We start from the raw sequence: 21,336 nt of genomic DNA, 5'->3' as shown, positions 1-21,336 counted from the left end.
GTGTTCCCTTATTCTCTATCCTTGTACTGAAGTTTGAGATATTCCCATACGCAGAAACATCTCCTCAACATCTGTTCTGTCACGCGCCCTCAGAATCTTGCATGTTTCATAAGATGATCCCTCATTTTTCTGAACACTAATGAATAAAGGCTGAATCTCTTTATTCCTTCATGATAAGTGAACTCCTGCATTGCAAAAATCAGCCTGGTCAATCTGTTTTAAGCTGTCTCCAACATCAGCACACCCTTTCTCATATAATACATGGGGATAAAATCTGTATGGTAGTTCAGGTTCAGCATCACCAACATCCTGTACAGATGTAACACAATTTTCCTTTTATAACTCCAAACCTATAGCTTAATTACTTGTTACACCTGCATGGGAACCTTTGGTGTTTCATGCATAATTATACCCAGGACCCTCTGTGCTGGAGTTTCTCTCCACCTAAATAATAGTCTGCCTTTGATTCTTCCTACAAAATGCATGAGTTCACACTTTCCTACATTAAACTCAAGCTGCCAAGTTTTGCCCACTTACTCAACCTATCTAGACCTCTTTCCAGATTCTTTTATGTCCTTATCACAATCAGTCCTCTCACCTACTTTTCTATTATCAGAAAATGTGTATGTTATTCTCTGTCCCCTTCTCCAAGTCATCAACATAGATTGTGATTATTTGAGGTTCTAGGAATGATACTTGTGGTACTCCACTGGTTATATCTTGATCTTTAACCTGAACTCCACTTCCTCAAACCATCTCCATTGCCATTGATTCCCTTCAGGTCCAAAACTTTATTGACTTTCTGCCTTGAATATATTCAACAACAAGCATGGGAAGGCAGTGGCACAGTGATAATGTCACCAGATCAGTAGTCCAGAGTTCCAGACTAATGTTTTGGTGAATAAAATAAAGCGAAGTAAAGCAGATGCTGGAGATTTGAAATTAAAACCGAAAGAGCTGGAGAAACTCTAGCAAATTGGACAGCAACTGTGGAGAGAGAAACAGTTAATGTTTTGAGTCTGATATGACTCTTCTTTGGTTCCAAAGGGAAGTCTTTTTATTTATTCTGTTTCTATCTTCACAAATGCTGCCAGACATGCTTAATTTCTGCAGCACTTTGTTTTTACTGTTAGTGTTCTGGGAATGTTGGTTTGAATCCTACCATGGAAAGTGATGATACTGAAGCTCAGTAAAAAAATTGGAATAAAATGTTAGTTTAATATCGACCATATAACCATCGTTCATTGTCATGAAAACCTATCTGGTCTGCTAATGACTTTAAGAGAAGGAAATCTGCTATACTTACCTGGTCACGCCTGCATGTGACTCCAAACCCACAGAAATGTAGTTAACTCTTAAATGCCCTCTGAAGTGGTACCCTGCAAGTGTTCAAAAGATAAATGCTAGCTCAGCCAGCAACACCTACATGCAATGAACAAATAAATAAGAAATTCACGCTATGCAGTAAAAAATTCCAAAGATTACAACTCTTCCAGTGATATTTTTCATGTCAGTCCTAAATGGCTAACCTCATCCTGAGACTAAGCTCCCTAACCAGAAGGAAAACATTCTCCCAATTAATTATTTTAATTTATTTTTAAAGGAACTAATAACACCAAAAAAGTGAATGGAGGAGAGATAATAGGAGCTGCAGATGCCGGAGAATCCGCGATAACAAGGTGTGGAGCTGGATGAACACAGCAGGCCAAGCAACATCTTAGGAGCAGGAAAGCTGATGTTTCGGGCCTAGAGCCAAAATGTCAGCCTTCCTGCTCCTAAGACGCTGCTTGGCCTGCTGTGTTCATCCAGCTCCACACCTTGTTATGTCTTAAGTGAATGGAGGATTTTTTTTGCTTAAGATGTAGAGATGAAGCAGGCATCTAAAGATGGGGGTACCTTTTTTTCATTCTGCAGAATAACTTACAGACGTGGATTCGTGGAAATGTTTCACTCTGTGCCCAATCAATGTTTATCTTTGATGAAATGGACAAAATGCATCCAGGCCTCATCAATGCAATCAAACCTTTCCTGGACTATAGCAGTGATGTCGACAAAGTAGATTACAGAAAAGCAATATTCATATTCTTAAGGTAACGATTAGGATGGAAAAAACTGGGTAAGGTTCCCACTTGTGATTATTAACCTTTTACTTGGCTGGAGAGTTGTGCTATTTCTGAGAAGGTGACACCATAGGACAATTCTCTAACCTTTCAACCAACTCCAACTGATGCGATTGGGTGCAGTACTGGTTTTATACGGTGGCTTAACTTCCTATCAAAGTCAGCTGAGAGCAATGTTGAACAGGGGTAGAGTGATATTCCATTCGATTCATTGGATTCCTGCCCTGTGAGGTAGGCGAAAATTGTCCATTGTAAATAGGTTCCACCATGAAATTAAATGTAAACATTTTGCAATGAAGCAGAAGAAACCCTGAATGACTTTAAAAGTGCCTCTTCCTGCCAAAGTTATAGAGTTTTACAGCACAGAAACAGACGCTTCGGTCCAACTTATCCATGGCAACCGGATATCCTAAATTAAAATAGTCCCATTTGCCAGCATTTGGCCCATATCCTTTTCAATCCTTCCTATACATGTACCCATCCAGATGCCTTTTAAACGTTGTAATTGTACCAGCCTCCATCACTTCCTTTGGCAGCTCATTCCATACACACACCACCCTTTGCGTGGAAAAAGTTGCCCCTTAGGTCCCTTTTAAATATTTCCCCTCTCACCTTAAACTTATCTACTCTCGTTTTGGACTCCCCTACCCTTGGGGGATGACCTTGGCTATTCACCCATTGCATTTTGTTAGTGCTACAGAAAAGAAACCAACCATTCAGCCCAATTGGTCAATGACAGTATTTATACTCCATAAGAGATTTCTCCCGTCCTGGTCAATGACAGTATTTATACTCCATAAGAGATTCCTCCCGTCCTGGTCAATGACAGTATTTATACTCCATAAGAGATTCCTCCCGTCCTGGTCAATGACAGTATTTATACTCCATAAGAGATTCCTCCCGTCCTGGTCAATGACAGTATTTATACTCCATAAGAGATTCCTCCTGTCCCTCCCATTCTTCCTCATCTAAACTTATTAGCATAGTTTTCTCTGATGCATCTATCTATCTTCCTCCAAATTTTATTTACACTATTTGTCTGAACCACTCCGTGAGGTAACAAGTCCCACATGTTTACTCCTTGCTAACTTTCTTGAATTCCCTCTTGGAGTGATGTCTTCCTTTTGGGGATGACCAATGACACTTGATTGTGTTTTGTTTAATCCGAAAGCAATACTGGCGGTGACAAGATAAGTGAATTTACCTTAAGTGTTTTGATGAATGGAAAGGCAAGGGAGAGCATTACACTGAGTCAGCTGGAAGAGGAACTCTCCTCGACAGTTTTCAACAACAACAACAGTGAGTACACATCACTTACAATAGGGAATAAAGTAATGCATAAAACTTGCAATTGGCAAAATATACTTTGTCTGCTTCACATTTCTTCCCCACCACAGCTCCATTCTTGAACAGCTGTCTACATTGTTATGATCCCAGCTGGTGAACAATGTCTCCGGATCCCAGAATTAAACCTAGCTTGATAGAACATTGTTTTTATTTTGGTTTATGTGGTGGTCGGTCACTGAAATAAAGTCACATGAAGCTGTAGAGTTTCTTTAACAACATAAATTCATGGCAAAAAAGGGGAATATAATGGTTAACCCTAACCCTGACCCACCACAGCAGATTGTAGAATTTGAATTCAATAGAAGATCTGGAATTTAGGGCCTAATGATGACAGTGAAACAATTGCTGATTCAGGAAAAGCCCACCTGGGTTTGCCTTTACAAATGTCAGGAAATCTGCCATCCTTAACCTGTCTGGCCTACATGTGACTCCAAACCCACAGCAATGTGACGCACTCTTAACTGCCCTCTGGGCAATTAGGGATGGACAAAAAATGCTGGCCTAGCCAGTGACACCTTCATCCTGTGAATGAATTTAGAATAAAACTCATCCTGTGACTCCCCAAAGCCTGTTCACAATGCACAAGTCAGGAATGTAATGGAGTACTCTCCACTTGCTTGGATGAGTGCAGCTCCAACAGTACTGAGGAAGCATGACACTATGCAAGACAAAGCAGCCTGCTTGATTTGCACCACATCCACAAACATTTAGTCACTCCACCATTGACAATCAGTAGCAGCAGTATGTACCATCTACAAGATGCACTGCATAAATTCACCAAGACTCCTTCAACAACGCCTTCCAGACCTACAACCACTTCCATCTAGAAGGCCAAGGGTGGTAAATGCAATGGGGCAACACCACCTGAAAGTATCCCTCCAAGCCACGCACCATACTGACCTGAAAATATGCCAAAGTCCTTTCAGTATCGCTGGGTCAAAATCCTGGAATCCCCTCCCTGATGGCACAGTGGGTGTACCTACACAATACAACGCCATTGGCTCAAGAAGACAGCCTAACACCTCTTCTCAAAAAGAACTGGGGATGGGCAGTAAATGCTGGTCCAGCCAGCGACACACACATCCTGGAAATGACCAAATAATTTTTTAACAAGTCTCAAACGGCCAATGATCACTAAAATAATGAGTTGGGGTTTGGTGGCAGTGGAGAGTAATGAACATTGGAGTCATGTCTGCAGGAGAGAAATTAACACTGAAAGGGGAGTACTCAATTTTTTTTCATTCTGAAAATCATAAAAAGGAGAATTATTAACATTTAAAAATATTTTCCTTGTAGGTGGTTTCTGGCAGACTGACCTTATCCAACACAACTTGATTGATCATTTCATTCCCTTCCTACCCCTGGAGTTCAAACATGTTGAGTCCTGCGTGAGAGCGGAAATTGCATCCAGGGATAAAAAGATCAATGAGAGCATTGTCACCACAATTGCAAGCAGTATGGTCTACTACCCAGAAGAGAGGCTGCTGTCACAAAAAGGCTGTAAGACTGTAGCCTCCAAAGTGAACCTGTATTTCTAAGTTGGAGAACCTACAGAAGGAAACTTTTACATATCTCCTTGGCGTATGCAGAATCCCTGGGACTGATTAATGATGCACTTATTCACTGATGACTCTTTTAACTGAATTGCCCATTATTAGACTGTTGTTCCTGCTGGTCTCCATTTCTGCCATTTAGGAATCTGTTGCATTGGTACACCATGTTTGTCTATGTCGTGCCATCCTCACCCACAGTAGCACATCTAACCACCACCTGTGTCATCTGTTATCCAACTAGACGTGGAACAAAAACAGAAATTGCTGGAAAAGTTCAGCAGATCTGGAGTATCTGTGGAGAGAAATCAGAGTTAATGTTTCGGGTCAAGTGACACTTCCTCAGAACTGGGATCAGACCTCTTTCTGCTGCCATCACTTTGCCTCCTGGAAAAGACACGAACAATGGCTGAAATACTGACATCCTATTCTGCATGTCACTTTTCAGAGTTATTTTTGCTCATGCCATTTCAAACAGCTCTTCATTTGCCTTTTGGATAGTATGTGAAATTTGCAGCAGATGTCTTAATGACCACACTTTTAAAAACCTCCATTTTCTTTTCTTGCAGATCTTTACTTATCGTCTAGGCTTCTGATATGTACAGGAAAGGATATACAACACAGCATCATTAAAAATAATGGGTTATTGACGAGTGCCTAAATGGTGTTAAACACAATCTAGTACATTTTAAAGAATTAATGATCGTGATATTGATGTAATCTGCAAGTGACATTAGAAAGAGATGAATCCAAGCACTTGAAACTTATTTTACTTGCAAAGGTAAATTATGCATGAAATGTGAGTGAAGTGGTTAAGATCTGTACTTCCCAAACCTTCCTGCCCTATGACACCATTTCAAAAATCTGAAAACTGTGAAGACCCCTCAGTGAGTATTGTGAGAGTGAATTGCAGGTTGCTTTGAGAGACCTGTTAGAGTGGGCAAAATCAGAAGTCACACAACATCAGGTTATAGTCCAACAGGTTAATCAGGTCAAGCTACCCAACAAAGGGGCAGCGCTCCCAAAGCTTCTGATTTTAAATAAACCTGTTGGACTATAACCTGGTGTCATGTGACATCTGACTTTGCCCAAACCAGTCCATCACCAGCACCTCCGCATCACGTTACAGAAGAAGCAAAGCTCTCATAACTTGGTTGGAGTTCCACAGTAGCCATTGCACTTTGGATCCCAAAATTTCAACTCCTGACCACTTGGGGTCTCGACTGCACATTGAAAAGTTTAAGACAGTTTACAACTTATTTTTTTCATCCCAAGATGCATACGAAGCAGGGCTGTAAATATTTTTATAACCTGCAACAGCCATTCCCAAGCACAACGGATAATGATGGTTTCACCGCAATATCGAATTGTTGTAACGTACTCCGAGGAGAAGAAAAATATCCTTGCATAGAGAGTTGTGAAAATATGAATTGGATTGCTGCTGTAAGGCCGTGGATGCATCATCAATTGAGTTGTTTAAGGAGAAGGTATAACTATATGTTGGCAGACAGGGGTACTTGGACACAGGACATAGCAATCTGGGATTAAAGAGAATTAAAGCATTGAACGTAAATGAGAGCTTAATCGATCCAAAAATCATTCTAACATAAAAGCAAAATACTAGAGAAGCTGGTAATCTGATATAAATACAGAAAATGCTGGAGAATCTCAGTAGGTCCAGCAACGTCTGTGGGGAGGAAAACAGAGTTAATGTTTAGATCCAAAGAATCTTCTTCAGAACCAAAAGAAAACTTCCAGCCATATTGATTTGACATTGTGCTCATGACAGCAAAATAGTGGGGCGGTATTTTTCTCTATCTATGAACGGTTTACGACTAAAACTACACAGTTTAACCTGATTTCGGTTGAGTTGGTACTTAAGAGTTGTGTCATGCAGCACAAACCTGAGCGGACTAGTTCAGGGCATTTTAATACAGTTTTATTTGATTCCACCAAATGCTTCGTAGGTTTAAGTGGAACATCAGTTTTGGGAAGTGGCTGTCTCGCATTCTTAGTTTGGAAATGGCAGCGTGTGGATGTACTTGGCTCTCACAGGACGCCTTCGCCTGAAAGTCAGGTATGCACCCGTACGAGTGAGGCATTAAACTCCTGTTTCCCTGGATTCACACTGTCAGCTTCGTGCTGCATGATTGGTTTTTGCACTATATGTCTTCATCTACAAACATCAAGGTTGTTGAAGATCCCTCAAACCAACCTAATGGATAGGATTCTGACCAGGAAGAGCAGTGTTTTGGCTCTGAGTCAGAGAGTTGTGGGTTCAAACCCCAATTCAGACAATTGAGCACATTAACCAGCTGACATTTCCTTGCAGTACTAAGGGAGTTGCTGCACTGTAGGAGCTGCTGTTTTCCAACCTGCTCTCTCAGGTAACCTCAGGATAAAAGATTCAGTTGCACTATTTGAAGAAAAATGAGGCAATCTGGCACTGATCTGACCATTATTTCTCCCTCAAACCTGTATTAAACCACAAAATTCCAGTTATTGATCTGATCGCTGTTTGTGAATTGCAAATGCGATTGTACTTAGCAGTATTCTGTGAATAAAATTAATTTAAAAGTTTCTTTGAGCATTTTTGGATAAATGACAGCCATACTAACTTCCCGTTGGACACAGCCACTGGTAAAAAGTCGACATTTTATATCCTTATTTTGTTTGTTTCAGAGATGTAATGCTCCCTTTTTACTACTACTGACCCCAGAAGTTGTCATCATGATCTGGACATGAAAGACTGATGGAAGCAGATTCAATAATAGCTTTCAGAAAGGAACTGGATAGAGATCTGAAAGAGGAAAACTTGCATTTGGGGGAATGGGGAAAGGGATCAACTAAAATTGCTCTTAAAAAATAACCCGCATGGAGTGAATGGCCTTCTTCTGTGCTGTAACCATTCTATCTTTCTGTAGTTCTCTAAGATGGGAGCATAGAGAATAGGAGTAGAAGAAGACCATTCAGCTCTTTGAGCCTGCTCCACCATTCAGTAAGATCACAGGGCTGATCAGTTTGTGTTTTAAATTCCACATTCCCACCTTCCCACATACAGTCCCCTTCTCCCAGAACCTTTGATTACTAAGACTAACAAAACTCTATCAACCTTCACCTTAGGAATATTCACTAATCTTACTTCTGCCATCTTCTGAGGCAGATGTTTCTAAAATTCCAAAACCTTCAAAAGAGTTAAAAAAAATCTCATGTCTGTCCCAAAAAAAGTCAGTCAACTAAGTTTAAAACAGCCCCCTCAAGTTCTAGGCTGACCAAGAGGAAGAGACATACTTTCCACATGCAACTTGTTCAGACCATCCAGTATCTTTTACACTTCAATCAAGTCACAATTCACTTTCTAAACTCCATGGAAACAAGTCCAGCCCGTCCAATCTTTCCTTACAACCCAACCTACTCCTTCCTAGTGTCAATCTAATAAGCCTCCTCAGAACCGCCTCCTGCACATTTATATCCTTCCCTAAACTAGGAGACCAAATCCACAGTATTTGAGATATGATCTCACCAATGCCCTATACACCTGAAGTATAACCTCCTGACTTGTGCTCAATGCCTCTCATAATAAAGGATAGTATCCCAGCAGCCTACTGTACCTGCATACAAACTTCGTGACTCATGAACCAGGACACTGAAATCCCTCTGTACTGGACCTCCAATTTGAAGTGTACAAGATGAGTCAAATTAGTATATGTCATTTGCCAGGTTTATTTATCTTTTGTTCTGGGAAGGATTGGCAACATATGAAGAGCATTACTTAAATGGAGAAAAACTGCAGAAAGCTCCAAAAGTAATTGGGGTAATTGTACACAAGGCACAGAAGCTAACACATAGGCGCAGCAGGTAATCAGGAAGGCTAATGGAAGATAACAAGGTGTCGAGCTGGATGAACACAGCAGGCCAAGCAGCATCTTAGGAGCAGGAAAGCTGACGCCTTGGGCCCAGACCCTTGGTCAGCATTCCTGCTCCTAAGATGCTGCTTGGCCTGATGTGTTCATCCAGCTCTACAGCTTGTTATCTTGGATTTTCCAGCATCTGTAGTTCCTATTATCTCTGAGGATAATGGAATATTGGCACTTATCTCTAGGGTTGGAGTGTAAAAGTAGGGAAGTCTTATTACAACAGTACAAGGCTCTGGTGAGGCTACATCTAGAGTACTGTGAAGAGTTTTAGTCTCTCAATCGAAAAAAAAATCATTATTTCATTGGAGGCAGTTCAGAAAAGGTTGCCTAGGGTGATCCCCAGTACGATGGATTGTCTTTTGAGGAAACCAATTTTGAGACTCTACTCATAGGAAATTTGAAGATTAGGAGATGATCTCATTGAAACATATAGGATACTTAAGGGGATTGAGATGGTAAATGCAGACAAGGTGTTTTCAATCATGGCTGAGTCTAGGACCTGAATATGAAGTCTCGGAGTAAATGGCCAATTTAAGACTGAGATGAGGAGGAATTTCTTGTCAGAGAGTTGACAGCCTTTGGAACTCCTTGCCATAGGGAGTGGGCGCGTAGAGTCCTCGTGTAGACTTTAGGCTCGAAGTAACTCGGGAAATCAAGGGTTATGGAGAAAAGGCAGGAGAGTAGACATGAAGAATGTTGGATCAGCCATGATCCTATTGAGTGGTGGGACAGGCTCAAGGGGCTGGATGGACTACTCTAGTTCCTAACTGTACAGACTTTTATCAATCATCATCATCATCATCATCATCATCAACTCTGCGTTCGCACCAGTCCCTGATGACTTCCCTCGTTAGTGTATGTTAAGTTTTCCCATTGGCACCCAAGTCACACCAAAAGGTAAAGAACTACATGGCCGAGGCATCACCTGGCCATCCTCACACCTGCACACCAGCCCCGCCCGCAGCACCACGTGCACAGCCGGTGACCAATAGGAGCAAAGGACAGCGCAGCCTGCAGGGCGGTCGTGACGTCTGTCGATGCCATTCTGCGGGGCGGAACTGTCCAAGTTACCGTTTCCCTTTCCGCACGAGCTTCGGAAGATGGCGCCTGGGAGGTGGGAGTTGCTGCTGTTTGTCCTGTCTCTTTCCCCAGGACTGACTGCGGCGCTGGAACTCTTTACAACCACCGCCTTCCTGGTGGGAGCGGCCTCTACGGCTTATTATTATTATTTAAACTGTCGCTTCCAGGAATGCTGCACCAGGGCCTGGGTACCGCTGGATGTGAAAGGTCAGACGATAAAAGGGGTCAGGGGTTGGAGTCAAACAGGGTCAGTAGGTAAAAGGTGCAGGGTCAGGGGTCAGAGCTGGACACAGGGTCAGCAGGTAGAAGGGGAAGGGGCAGGGGCAGGGTAGGGGTCGGCAGGTAAAAGGGGTCGGGGTTGGTGGTGGAGATAAAATGCATCTTTGGGATTAGAAGCAAGATCGAAGGACAACGGGTAAAAGCAAAGCAAGCCAAGGCAGAGCAGAGATAATGGGAACTGCAGATGCTGGAGAATTCCAAGATAATAAAATGTGAGGCTGGGTGAACACAGCAGGCCCAGCAGCATCTCAGGAGCACAAAAGCTGACGTTTCAGGCCTGGACCCTTCATCAGAGAGGGGGATGGGGTGAGGGTTCTGGAATAAATAGGGAGAGAGGGGGAGGCGGACCGAAGATGGAGAGTAAAGAAGATAGGTGGAGAGAGTGTAGGTGGGGAGGTAGGGAGGGGATAGGTCAGTCCAGGGAAGATGGACAGGTCAAGGAGGTGGGATGTGGTTAGTAGGTAGGAGATGGAGGTGCGGCTTGGGGTGGGAGAAAGGGATGGGTGAGAGGAAGAACAGGTTAGGGAGGCAGAGACAGGTTGGACTGGTTTTGGGATGCAGTGGGTGGGGGGGAAGAGTTGGGCTGGTTGTGTGGTGCAGTGGGGGGAGGGGACGAACTGGGCTGGTTTTGGGATGCGGTGGGGGAAGGGGAGATTTTGAAGCTGATGAAGTCCACATTGATACCATATGGCTGCAGGGTTCCCAGGCGGAATATGAGTTGCTGTTCCTGCAACCTTCAGGTGGCATCATTGTGGCACTGCAGGAGGCCCATGATGGACATGTCATATAAAGAATGGGAGGGGGAGTGGAAATGGTTTGCGACTGGGAGGTGCAGTTGTTCATTGCGAACCGAGCGGAGGTGTTCTGCAAAGCGGTCCCCAAGCCTCCGCTTGGTTTCCCCAATGTAGAGGAAGCCGCACCGGGTACAGTGGATGCAGTATACCACATTGGCAGATGTGCAGGTGAACCTCTGCTTAATGTGGAATGTCATCTTGGGGCCTGGGATAGGGGTGAGGGAGGAGGTGTGGGGGCAAGTGTAGCATTTCCTGCGGTTGCAGGGGAAGGTGCCGGGTGTGGTGGGGTTGGAGGGCAGTGTGGAGCGAACAAGGGAGTCACGGAGAGAGTGATCTCTCCGGAAAGCAGACAGGGGTGGGGATTGGAAAAATGTCTTGGGTGGTGGGGTCGGATTGTAAATGGCGGAAGTGTCGGAGGATGATGTGTTGTATCCAGAGGTTGGTAGGGTGGTGTGTGAGAACGAGGGGGATCCTCTTAGGGCGGTTGTGGCGGGGGTGGGGTGTGAGGGATGTGTTGTGGGAAATACGGGAGACGCGGTCAAGGGCGTTCTCGATCACTGTTGGGGGGAAAGTTGCGGTCCTTAAAGAACTTGGACATCTGTGATGTGCGGGATTGGAATGTCTTATCGTGGGAGCAGATGAGGCGGAGGAATTGGGAATAGGGGGGAGGTGCAGGAGGGTCGGTGGGAGGAGGTGTATTCTAGGTAGCTGTGGGAGTTGGTGGGCTTGAAATGGACATCAGTTACAAGCTGGTTGCCTAGGAGGTTGTTTAAGCCAGGTGATTAGTTGAGGATAGAACTAAAATGGAGTGTCAGGAAGGTGGTTAGAGACAGGGTGCAGGTTTGTGGGGTAGAGGCAGGGTTAGAGAGCTTAGAAGTGAAGTGTAGCATTGGAGTTTTGTGGGATGAAAGAAACAAGGAGGGGATTGGGTAGAAGCAAAATGCAGAGTCAGGGTCTGCAACTAGATAAAAGTTCAGTGAGTCGCAGCTTGGTACTGCATTTGGTTGTTTTAATTTTTCTTTGTTGCACTTCAAACTTTTAAAACCTTGCATGATTTTGTTTTGTTGGCCTTTTATTAATCTCATTGGTGAAATACTTTTCGGTTGTGTTTAGAAGCTTTATGAAGAATAAGGAAGTTTTTCTTGCTTTCTGTTTGTCAGTTGTGGCTTAGTTGGTTTCAGTTTAGTTTCTGAGTCAAGGTTCTGAGATCCCACTGTAGAGTTTGAGCACAAAGTACAGTGCTGAGGCTGTTGGTACCATACACTATAAGAGTCATAGAATCGAAGAGCATGGAAACAGACCTTTTGGTCAACTTGTCCATGCTGAACAGATGTCCTAAATTAATGTAGTGCCACTTGACATTATTTGACCCATATCCCTCCAAACCTTTCCTAATCATGTACCCATTCAGATGCCTTTTAAATGTTGTAGTTGTACTAACCTCCATCACTTCTTTAGAAGCTCATTCCATAGACACACCACCCTCTATGTGGGAAAAAGTTGTCCCTTAGGTTTCAAATCTTTCCCCTTTTCAGCTTAAACCTGTGCCCCTTACTTTTTCCCAGGGTACAGGGGTTCAAAAGACCTTGACTATTTGCCCTCTCCATGTCCGTCATGACCTCATTAACCCTGATAAGGTCACCCCGCAGCCTCCAAAGCTCCAGGGAAAATGGCACCAGCCTTTATCCTGGTGTCCTAGTCGATATTTATTGCACAAAAAACATAGTAACTTAGGACCTAATATTGCTCCTAAGTCCTACTGCACCATTCAATCAGCTCTTGAGTGATTCAACTTCCCCAGCATTAACTGGGTTAGTCATAGTGTGAAAGTTTAAAGTCTTAAAATGCACCAGGGCATCTCTTTAAGCCAGTACGTGGAAAGCCCTACAAGGGAGGAGGTACTCCTGGACTTAGTTTTAGATAACAAAGTTGGGTAAGTGATTGAAGAATCAGTGAGTGAGCATTTTGCAGGCAGCGATCTTAACTTTGTTAGACTCAAGATTGTTATGGTAAAAGATAAAACTGGGCATAAAATCAAAGTTCCCACCAATACAAAAATTGATGGTTGGTAAAAAATGATAATTGTAGGGCTTTCCATGGACTGGCTTAAAAAGCTGTCCTGGATACGTTTAAGAATGCTGCTCCCTTAAACATTCACATTATGATTAACCTGGTTAATGCTGGGGTAGTTGAAATCCCCTACCATTATGACTCCCATTACTTTTATTCTTCACTGAAATTTGCCTGAATATCTGCTGTTCTGTTTCTCTCAGACTGTAGTTGTGCTTTGCATGTGTATTTATCTGTGCATTCCTGTTTGATTTTTGAAATAGGATTAGAAGCCTCTTTGAGGGAGCAGCTGTTTGGACAGCATATTGCATTGGATGTGATTCCGAAGGCAATCGAAGGTTTCTTGAGTAACAAGGATGCAAGGAAGCCTCTCTCCCTTTCTCTACATGGCTGGACTGGTACTGGCAAAAGCTTTGTCAGTAAAATAATAGCTGAAAGTCTTTATAAAAATGGAATGGACAGTAAATATGTTCATAAATTTGTGACTTCTTACCACTTCCCCAATGTTCAACATACCAGCAAGTATATAGTAATTATCAGCTTATTTTTCTCTGTCATAGTCATGTCATTTATATATAATTCAAAATCAGAGCAGGTACAGCTTGGGTTAGACACAGTAAGGTTCCTTCTCCAATGTCCTATCCAACCTGATGATGTACTTTAATCCAGTCGAGCTGTAGACTGAGAATACTGAATTGAAGTTTCTCGTCGCTGAGCCACTGGTCGAGTTCAAAGTAATGCTGCACTGATGCCTACGTTTTGAGCGACAACATACATTCTGTCACTCCCTCTCCTACCTCTAATTGTTTAAAACTCTTAGCATCTTCCAGTTCTGAGGAATAGGTAACATGGAAGATAGCACATTTTGTGTTTTTAAAAAATGTCAGTCACTAAGCAGTCTGTGATTCATGGGATGATTGACCAATTGTCACCAGTCTGGCTAAGGATATGCCTTTATAAGCAGCCACATTGAAGTGGCGGTAATGTCTGGTGATGTTGCCCACTTTAAGCAGTGGTTTTATTTATCCCCGCATAAATATTAAGTGAAACTATTCACGTGCATTTCCATGGGAGAATCTCATGAGTTGAAGTTAATATTTTATACCTTTTTATCTGGATTGCGAATAATAAAAACAGCAGCAAGAACCTTTAAAAGAAGTATTTGAAGATATGGAGCTACCAAGAATGATGCTGTCAATAGAACTCGTACTTGAAGAATAAGGTGTCTGGCTTTTATCAGATTCAAACATTCACTTTTAAATTTTATTTTCTATTTTGAATTAATTCAGCAACAGTTGCAGGAATGGATTCGCGGGAATGTTAGCCTGTGTGGGCGGTCCCTGTTTATTTTTGATGAGATGGACAAAATGAACCCTGAGCTCATTGATTCCATTAAACCATTTTTGGAATACTACAGCCAGCTTGATGGAGTGGTTTATCGAAAGGCGATGTTCATCTTCCTGAGGCAAGTATGAGCTGGCCTTTGGGTATGTTGCACTTTTAAGGCACAGTGGCTTTTTTTTCTTTCTCCTGTGTCAGAGAGCATGGCCAGGCAGCATGCCACTCAATTCCTTAGCATTATGCATAGCAATCAGGAAATGGATTAGAGTTACCTGATGGATGTGACGTAGCCAGTGAGCTTGCCTCTCTTTCCATTCTTTACCCTGCACATCTGTATGAACAGACAAAACAGGAGCATAAATAAACCATTTGGCCTCGAATTGAGAATTTTATTGGTATTTCAAATTCCACATTGCCGGCTCTCACAATAACATGTGATTCTCCTATTTGACAAGAACCTATCCCCCTCTAACTTTAACTATTTAATGACCCTACCTCTGCTGCCTTCTGATACAGACAGACCGTTGTGTGATCTGAGAGACGAAGAGGGACAAAAAGTTCCCCATCTCTGTTGTGAAAGGGTAACTCCTAATTTTAAAAGCATGTCCCTTACTTCAAAGGGATACATCCTTCCCAGGTTCACCCCGATTTAAGACCATTCAGGATCTCTTGTAGGGCATGATGTATGGACATGCCTAAATTGTTAGAGTGGTGGGGTTCACTGGGAAAATAATGTTGGCTTTGAGCAATAGCATAATGTGGGAAATATCAGATCAGCTGCCTATTATACTTCTCTCCCAAGGAAATGAAGATCAGGAAGGATTTCTAACAGCAGCAACTTGCATTTATATTACCAACTTCCAATCTAACATCAAGTCTGATGCTCCAGTATCATCTTTCGGATGGGCATTTAATTGAGGGTGTATCTGGCCTTTAAAGTAGATGTAAAAGATCCCATGGCAATATTTCAAATAATGATGCAAGAGTTATCTTTGGTATCAATATCCCTCAATCGAGAACACAAAAATAGAACACTGGGTCAGTGTCACATCATGCACAGCAAACTCTTCAGAGGGCAATCAGTTTAACACGTTCAGGGAAAGATGGATCCTCTGATACTGTTGATCTTAACTTTCCTGCTAAGTTCATGGAGTAGGACTTGAACTGATAAACTCTTGTCTGAGTTTGAATGTTGACTACCTGAGCTATAGCTGATATATTGAAGAAACCCCACCGTTTCTCCTCTAGTTCTTCTGCCAATCACTTAAAATCTTTGACCTTTTACTCTTGCTGATGCTCCTGAAATGATGTCAGAAGTCTCACGTCTCCAGGTTATAGCCCAGCAGGTTTATTTGAAATCATAAGCTTTCGTAGCACTGCTCCTTCGTCAGGTGAACACTGTTGGACTGTAACCTGGTGTCATAAGACTTCTGATCTTGTCCACCCCAGTCCACCTCCACATCGTGACTCCTGAAATGAACTGCAGTAAAGTAATCTGTCTCTGCTTTCTTTGTGAATAGCAATGCTGGTGGGGAAAAGATAAATGATGTTGTGCTAGATTTCTGGCAGCGTGGGATGAAAAGGGAAGATATTAAATGGACAGACTTGGAGACCAGTCTGTCCTTAGAAGTCTACAACAACAAAAAGAGTAAGTCTTGGTTCAGCATTTATTTGAACTGGGAATGGAAGGGGATGAATAGAGAACTAGTGAATCTGTGGAATTCTTTACAACAAAGCGCTGTTAAGGCTGTATTGTTAAGCATACTGCAGGCTCATATGGACAGATTTATGGCTGATAAGGCAGTAAAGTTGAGGATTATCAAATCGGCATGATCTCATTAAACGGCAGTGCAGACTAAATGGGCCAAATAGCCTGCTTTTGTCCCTACATCTTATGGAGGGCAGATAGTGACTTAGCTTCATGGAGACAAATTATATGGCTGAATCACCAACCCAGCAGTGCCCCTTCGAAACTAGTTTCAACGTTGAGCTTCAGTGTAAATGGTTCCATCTCTCCATGCTATGACAGAACTGCAGCACTTCCCTCCAATTAAGTCTTCCAGTGACTCAAATGATTCTCTCCAGTTGATCCAAGTTCTAATGCTGTCTTTCCATATTTCTCTTTTCTGAATATAAAAGCAAAAAACCATCCCTCATAATTTGAATGAAAGGTCTGAATACCAGGTTTCCTGGTTTACATATACTTATCTACCTGACTGAAGGTTTAAAATTTTGTCCATTTCTGAAATCTTAACACTCTGGGAATGCTCAGTACATCCAGCCAGATTCAATGACCTATTTAGGCTTCACCTTTTACCTAGAAACCTGCTTTATCTTCTTTTCAAATGATTTTCACAAAAAAATAATGGATGTGTATTTTGAGGGCAATGGGGAAAGAGCAGGACTGGATAGTTTCGAAGATATGACATAGATACGATGAACTGAACAGTCTCCTGAGTTATACAATAAGAGCTAGAGTTGCTCGACGTCCCTTGTTCTATTTTTGGTTGCAGATTGAGCAGACTGTTTAACAGAGGTTAGTTGACCCCAGTGAATAAATAAATTGCAAATCTAGAAAACGCTGAGAAATACTATAATGGCCAAGCTGAGCTTCACTGATTTGGCCTCAAAATAAGTACTGTATCCGGTTCTAGTCATCGCACTTGAGCAAAGGTGGGAAGGCTTTAAAAAGGGTGACAAACATATCTTACAAGAAAGATTTCAGCATTTAATGTGGTTTTTTTGAGAAACTAGCACTACTACATAGAGAAGGTTCATTTAGTGTTCAAGTCTGGAGGGATTGAGTCAGACTACTTGGAGGGAAGCTGTTCTCATTGGTGGAAGGATTAAAAACCAGAGGACGTTAATTGAATGTGAATGGCATGATTTTCAATACTTAACAATTTTTAATCTATGTTTCACTTGCGTATATTTGCCACTTGCTACCAACTGTGCCTTGGCAGGTAGCATATTCATTGGTGAGTCAGGAGATTGCGATTTTTCAAATTGATTCTCCCAGTGCGATACCCAGGGAGAGAAGCATTGCCAGAGGTGCCATTATATAAGCGAGTTGTGAAATACTGGTCCAGTCTGCTCCCACGGGTGAAAGTTAAAGGTCCTAGTGTCTTTATTTTAGAGAAAAGCGGGTATCGGGTAATATTTATTCCTGCAGCAGTATCAGTAAAAAGAGGTGGCAGTGTAATTATCACATTGTTTACGGAAGCTTGCTGTGTTCAAATTGGTTGCTGGATTTACTGCATTACAAGAGTGTCCACATTTATTTTAAAAATAGTTCACTGGCTGTCTGGTTCTTTGGGACATTTGATGAAAGATGCTGGATGAATTTATTTTAATTCACTGCATATGTGGACTTGATAGGCTGAATGGCCTGCTTCCACACAGTGGGGATTCTAACATTGTTTATTTTGGCATTACCCTGGACTTTTTTTAAAAAAAAATGTTTTATGATAAAAGGAATCTGACCACCTGTGCATTTTACGAACGTGACTGAGATTCATGTTTTTGCTTTGCTTTATCCTTCTACAGGTGGATTCTGGCACACCCATCTCATTGACAAAAACCTAATAGATTATTTTGTTCCTTTTCTGCCACTGGAGTACAAGCACGTTGTGTTGTGTGCAAAAGCTGAATTGTACTCGATGCATTTTGAAGATGTTGACCAAGTGGCCATCAAAGTGGCGGAGGAGATGGTATACTTTCCAAAAGATCAAAGAATCTTTTCAGTCAAGGGCTGCAAAACCGTGGCTGCAAAAGTGAATTATTGGACGACCGCAGATTCAGAATTGTAGAACACTCCGTTTTTTAAAAAAAAATCCCGATGATGCATCATGGTGAAGAACAGTAATGATAGAATCCCTTTTTATTTGGAGAATTCCAGGCTGAACACTTTTTTAATGTTTACATAAATGAAAGACTTGATCCTGGAGGTTTCTGAAGTTTTGGACGTTTTGTGTGTGAAACATTGTGTCTATGACAAACAAGACTACAAAATTGAAGCCAGTTATTTGTGCATTTTCATATTTGTATAAACGGTGAACCTTTGCACTTGACATTTGATTGAATGAAACTTGAGGGTTGCTAGCCAAAAACTAGCCTGTATTTTAAGTACTTAAGAGGAAGTGAAAATCATAATTATAGCAACATGCCAAGTCTGCAACAAAAACTCACTTATGCTCTTTGATCATGCACTGAAACAGTGTGTAATTCTTTTGAAAAAGATACTTTAATAGTTAACTGTGCTAGAGTGTGGAACAGACTGAGCACAGATATTCAGCAAATAACAGCTGAGTGATGGTCATGTTTTAATGTTGTATGGGAATAATGTTTTGTTCAGACTTTTAGGAACCCTGTCTGCGCATTGGGTTGTCTTCCGCTTTGGGGCAGTGTGCTTGTCTTTCACAGTTGCATCTCAAGTCTAATTTTTTTTTTCCTTTCATCATTTACATGATGAGGGCGTCAGTAGCTAGACAGCATTTTTTGCCCATCCCTAACTGCCCAGAGGGCAGTTGAGTCAACCACTTTGCTGTGGGTCTGGAGTCACATGTAGGTCAGGATGGCACTTTCCTTCCCTAAAGGGCATTAGTGAACCAGATGGGTTTTTCTGACAATCGACCATAGATTCAGTCGTCATTAGATTCTTTATTTCCAGATATTTACTGAATTCAAATTCTGCCATTTGCCGTGGCGGGATTGGAACCAGGTCCCCAGAATGTTGTCTGGTCTCTGGATTAACAGTCCGGCGATAAAACCACTAGGCCATCGTCTCCCCCTAAATTTAGCACATATCAATGGATAAATTCTGTCTTTCTCCCCATCTCTCTGTCTCTGTTTTTCTACGTGTCTGTCTGTCAATGTACTTTTCTCGTTCTGTCTCTCCCTGCCCATCTGGCTTGCTTTTGCATTTGTAATTGTTGTGGTCAATGTCTTTTGCCTTTTAGCTTATGAATATTCTGAAATGAACTTCGGCGACCATAGTCTAGATTCCAGTAGCTTTGAGTCCACAGCAATTTTGCACTACTGAATTTATTCAAATTACATTTGAATGATGGGAAATAGTTCCAAGGCGAGAGTGAATCTTCTCCAATGATCACTATATAAATTTTTTTTGCGCGTTTCTGCAAAAAATTAATTGTGGCCTAATTTCACAAATGCATTTAATTGGGATGTGGAATGATGACACTGAAATAAATAGGTACAGGGGATGTAAAATCCACTGCTTTTTGGAGGAAAGTTCATGTTTGCACACTTCTTATCACCATGTAAATGGGAGCACTTGATCTGACACATTACATGTAATGTGGGAAGCTTATTGGACTAACCTTGAAGTGTTTTTTAAGACAATCTTGATCTGTATGTAAACACTATTTCTTTGATTATATTTCAGAACGAGTAACACTTTTGATTCTGGCTTTACCATTGTTAGGTACTTTTTTATAACTTTGAAATTTATGAAATTATTAATTCAAGTTTTTATTTTTGAAGTTGAACAGCAATGCAGTGCTATTCTGACTGAGTTTTATTTGCTACATTTTATAACTCATTCAAGAATTATCTCCCTATTTATCATCTCCAGGTACTTTCAGATTGTGCTTCTTTTTGGTATAATTTGCATGGGGGAAGCAGTGAGTAATGTTAATCAATTTTAAAGTTATTATGAAGGTGGAGGAGGAAGATTTAAAAGTTCCTTTTCTCTTTGATTTTTGGAACATGGGATACTTTGTAAAATAAACAGACAGATGCATGAAGTATTTAGAAAGGCATGGGCTATTTCTTGCAAGAGGATGAGTTCATAAGTTGGTATATCTGACTGCAGTTACACAGAGCCTTGGTAAGACTGCACATGGAGTATTGTGCGGTTTTGTTTCCCTACCTAAGAGGATATACTCTCCATAGATGGAGTGTGGGCAGGGTTTGCTAGGCTGGTACTGTGAATGACAGGACTGTCCTGTGAGAGAGATTGGTTTGACTGAATCTGCATTTACGAGAGTTTAGAAGAATGAGAGAGAATCTGACTTAAGGTATAAAATAACCAGGCTGGACAGACTAAATGAGGGAGGATGTTTCTCCTGGTTGGGATTGTAGAACCAGGGATCGTGATCTTGAGGGTTAGTCATTTAGGTCAAAATGAGGAACCATTTCTTCACATGGAGATACTGGTCAACCCATTAAACCTGTGGAGTATATTGAGAAAAGATTTACATTTTTTAAATACTAAATGTGGAGTGTGAAGAGGAAAGTATGGCGTTGAAATAGAGGATTAGCCGTGATCATGTTGAATGGCTATGTTGTGGAGATGCCAGTGTTTGACTAGAGGGGGCAGAGTCAAAAATCACATGACACCATGTTATCATCCATCAGATTTGTTTAAAGATCACAAGTTTTCAAAGTGCGACTCCAGGTGAGGGAGCAGTGCTTCAAAAGTCTGTGATTTTAAATACACCTTTTGAACTATAACCTGGTGCCATGTGACTTCTGATATTGAATGGTGGAGCAGGTTCAAATGGCTTCCTCCTGTTCATAGTTTCTATGCAGGCATGCAGAAGCTAGTACAAATTTGAGGAAAAATGTCAGTATTTCAGCAGAAGAAAATAGAGCAAGGGGTGAGAAGAAGCTATTGGATTCTTTTTGATTCCTCCATCAAGGAGCTAACACGAAAAGGTCAGATGTTCCGCTTATGTGCGGCAAACCAGTATTGATAAATTCTAATTTATGGTGGGGTGAAAATAAATTACGGAAGTACAAGGTGGGATGGATGAATCATCTATGTAATACTTATATTTTCATGCTGAAATAAAATAAAAATATTTTGTAACCTTAA

General features: G+C 41.7%; 2 protein-coding genes and 1 long non-coding RNA gene across 7 annotated transcripts in view; 2 read left to right on the top strand and 1 right to left on the bottom strand.

The window, feature by feature from the left end:
• LOC125465401 (torsin-1A-like) overlaps nt 1–7,597 on the top strand; it is a 14,820-nt gene extending 7,223 nt beyond the window's left edge. For all 5 annotated transcript variants that reach the window (XM_059638390.1, XM_048558852.2, XM_048558855.2 and 2 more), the window contains exons 4-6: nt 1,915–2,090; nt 3,292–3,419; nt 4,764–7,597. In XM_059638390.1, coding sequence (XP_059494373.1) covers nt 1,915–2,090; nt 3,292–3,419; nt 4,764–5,005 — 546 coding nt within the window. In that variant the 3' untranslated portion in view covers nt 5,006–7,597. The remainder of the gene's footprint in view (nt 1–1,914; nt 2,091–3,291; nt 3,420–4,763) is intronic.
• The window catches only part of LOC132206055 (uncharacterized), a 15,378-nt gene extending 547 nt beyond the window's left edge, over nt 1–14,831 (bottom strand). The window contains exons 1-2 of the long non-coding RNA XR_009442786.1: nt 14,771–14,831; nt 1,307–1,379 (exon numbers count right to left, since the gene is read on the bottom strand). This is a non-coding gene — a long non-coding RNA (uncharacterized LOC132206055). The remainder of the gene's footprint in view (nt 1–1,306; nt 1,380–14,770) is intronic.
• Nucleotides 10,013–21,336, top strand: LOC125465400 (torsin-1A-like). The gene is made up of 5 exons (XM_048558851.2): nt 10,013–10,221; nt 13,421–13,686; nt 14,447–14,622; nt 16,019–16,146; nt 18,045–21,336. The coding sequence occupies exons 1-5, from the start codon at nt 10,035–10,037 to the stop codon at nt 18,305–18,307; spliced, it is 1,020 nt and encodes a 339-aa protein (XP_048414808.1). The 5' UTR covers nt 10,013–10,034; the 3' UTR covers nt 18,308–21,336.

The sequence above is a fragment of the Stegostoma tigrinum genome, chromosome 29 (assembly GCF_030684315.1).
Source record: "Stegostoma tigrinum isolate sSteTig4 chromosome 29, sSteTig4.hap1, whole genome shotgun sequence".
NCBI lineage: Eukaryota > Metazoa > Chordata > Chondrichthyes > Orectolobiformes > Stegostomatidae > Stegostoma > Stegostoma tigrinum.
This window is presented reverse-complemented; position numbering and strand designations above follow the sequence as displayed.

Excerpts from the sequence above, each read along its gene's own strand:
- LOC125465400 (XM_048558851.2), top strand. The coding sequence starts at position 10,035 with ATGGCGCCTGGGAGGTGGGAGTTGCTGCTGTTTGTCCTGTCTCTTTCC. Across the intron at positions 10,222-13,420 it reads GGTACCGCTGGATGTGAAAG|GATTAGAAGCCTCTTTGAGG; the intron begins GTCAGACGATAA and ends TTTTTGAAATAG. Across the intron at positions 13,687-14,446 it reads AACATACCAGCAAGTATATA|CAACAGTTGCAGGAATGGAT; the intron begins GTAATTATCAGC and ends GAATTAATTCAG.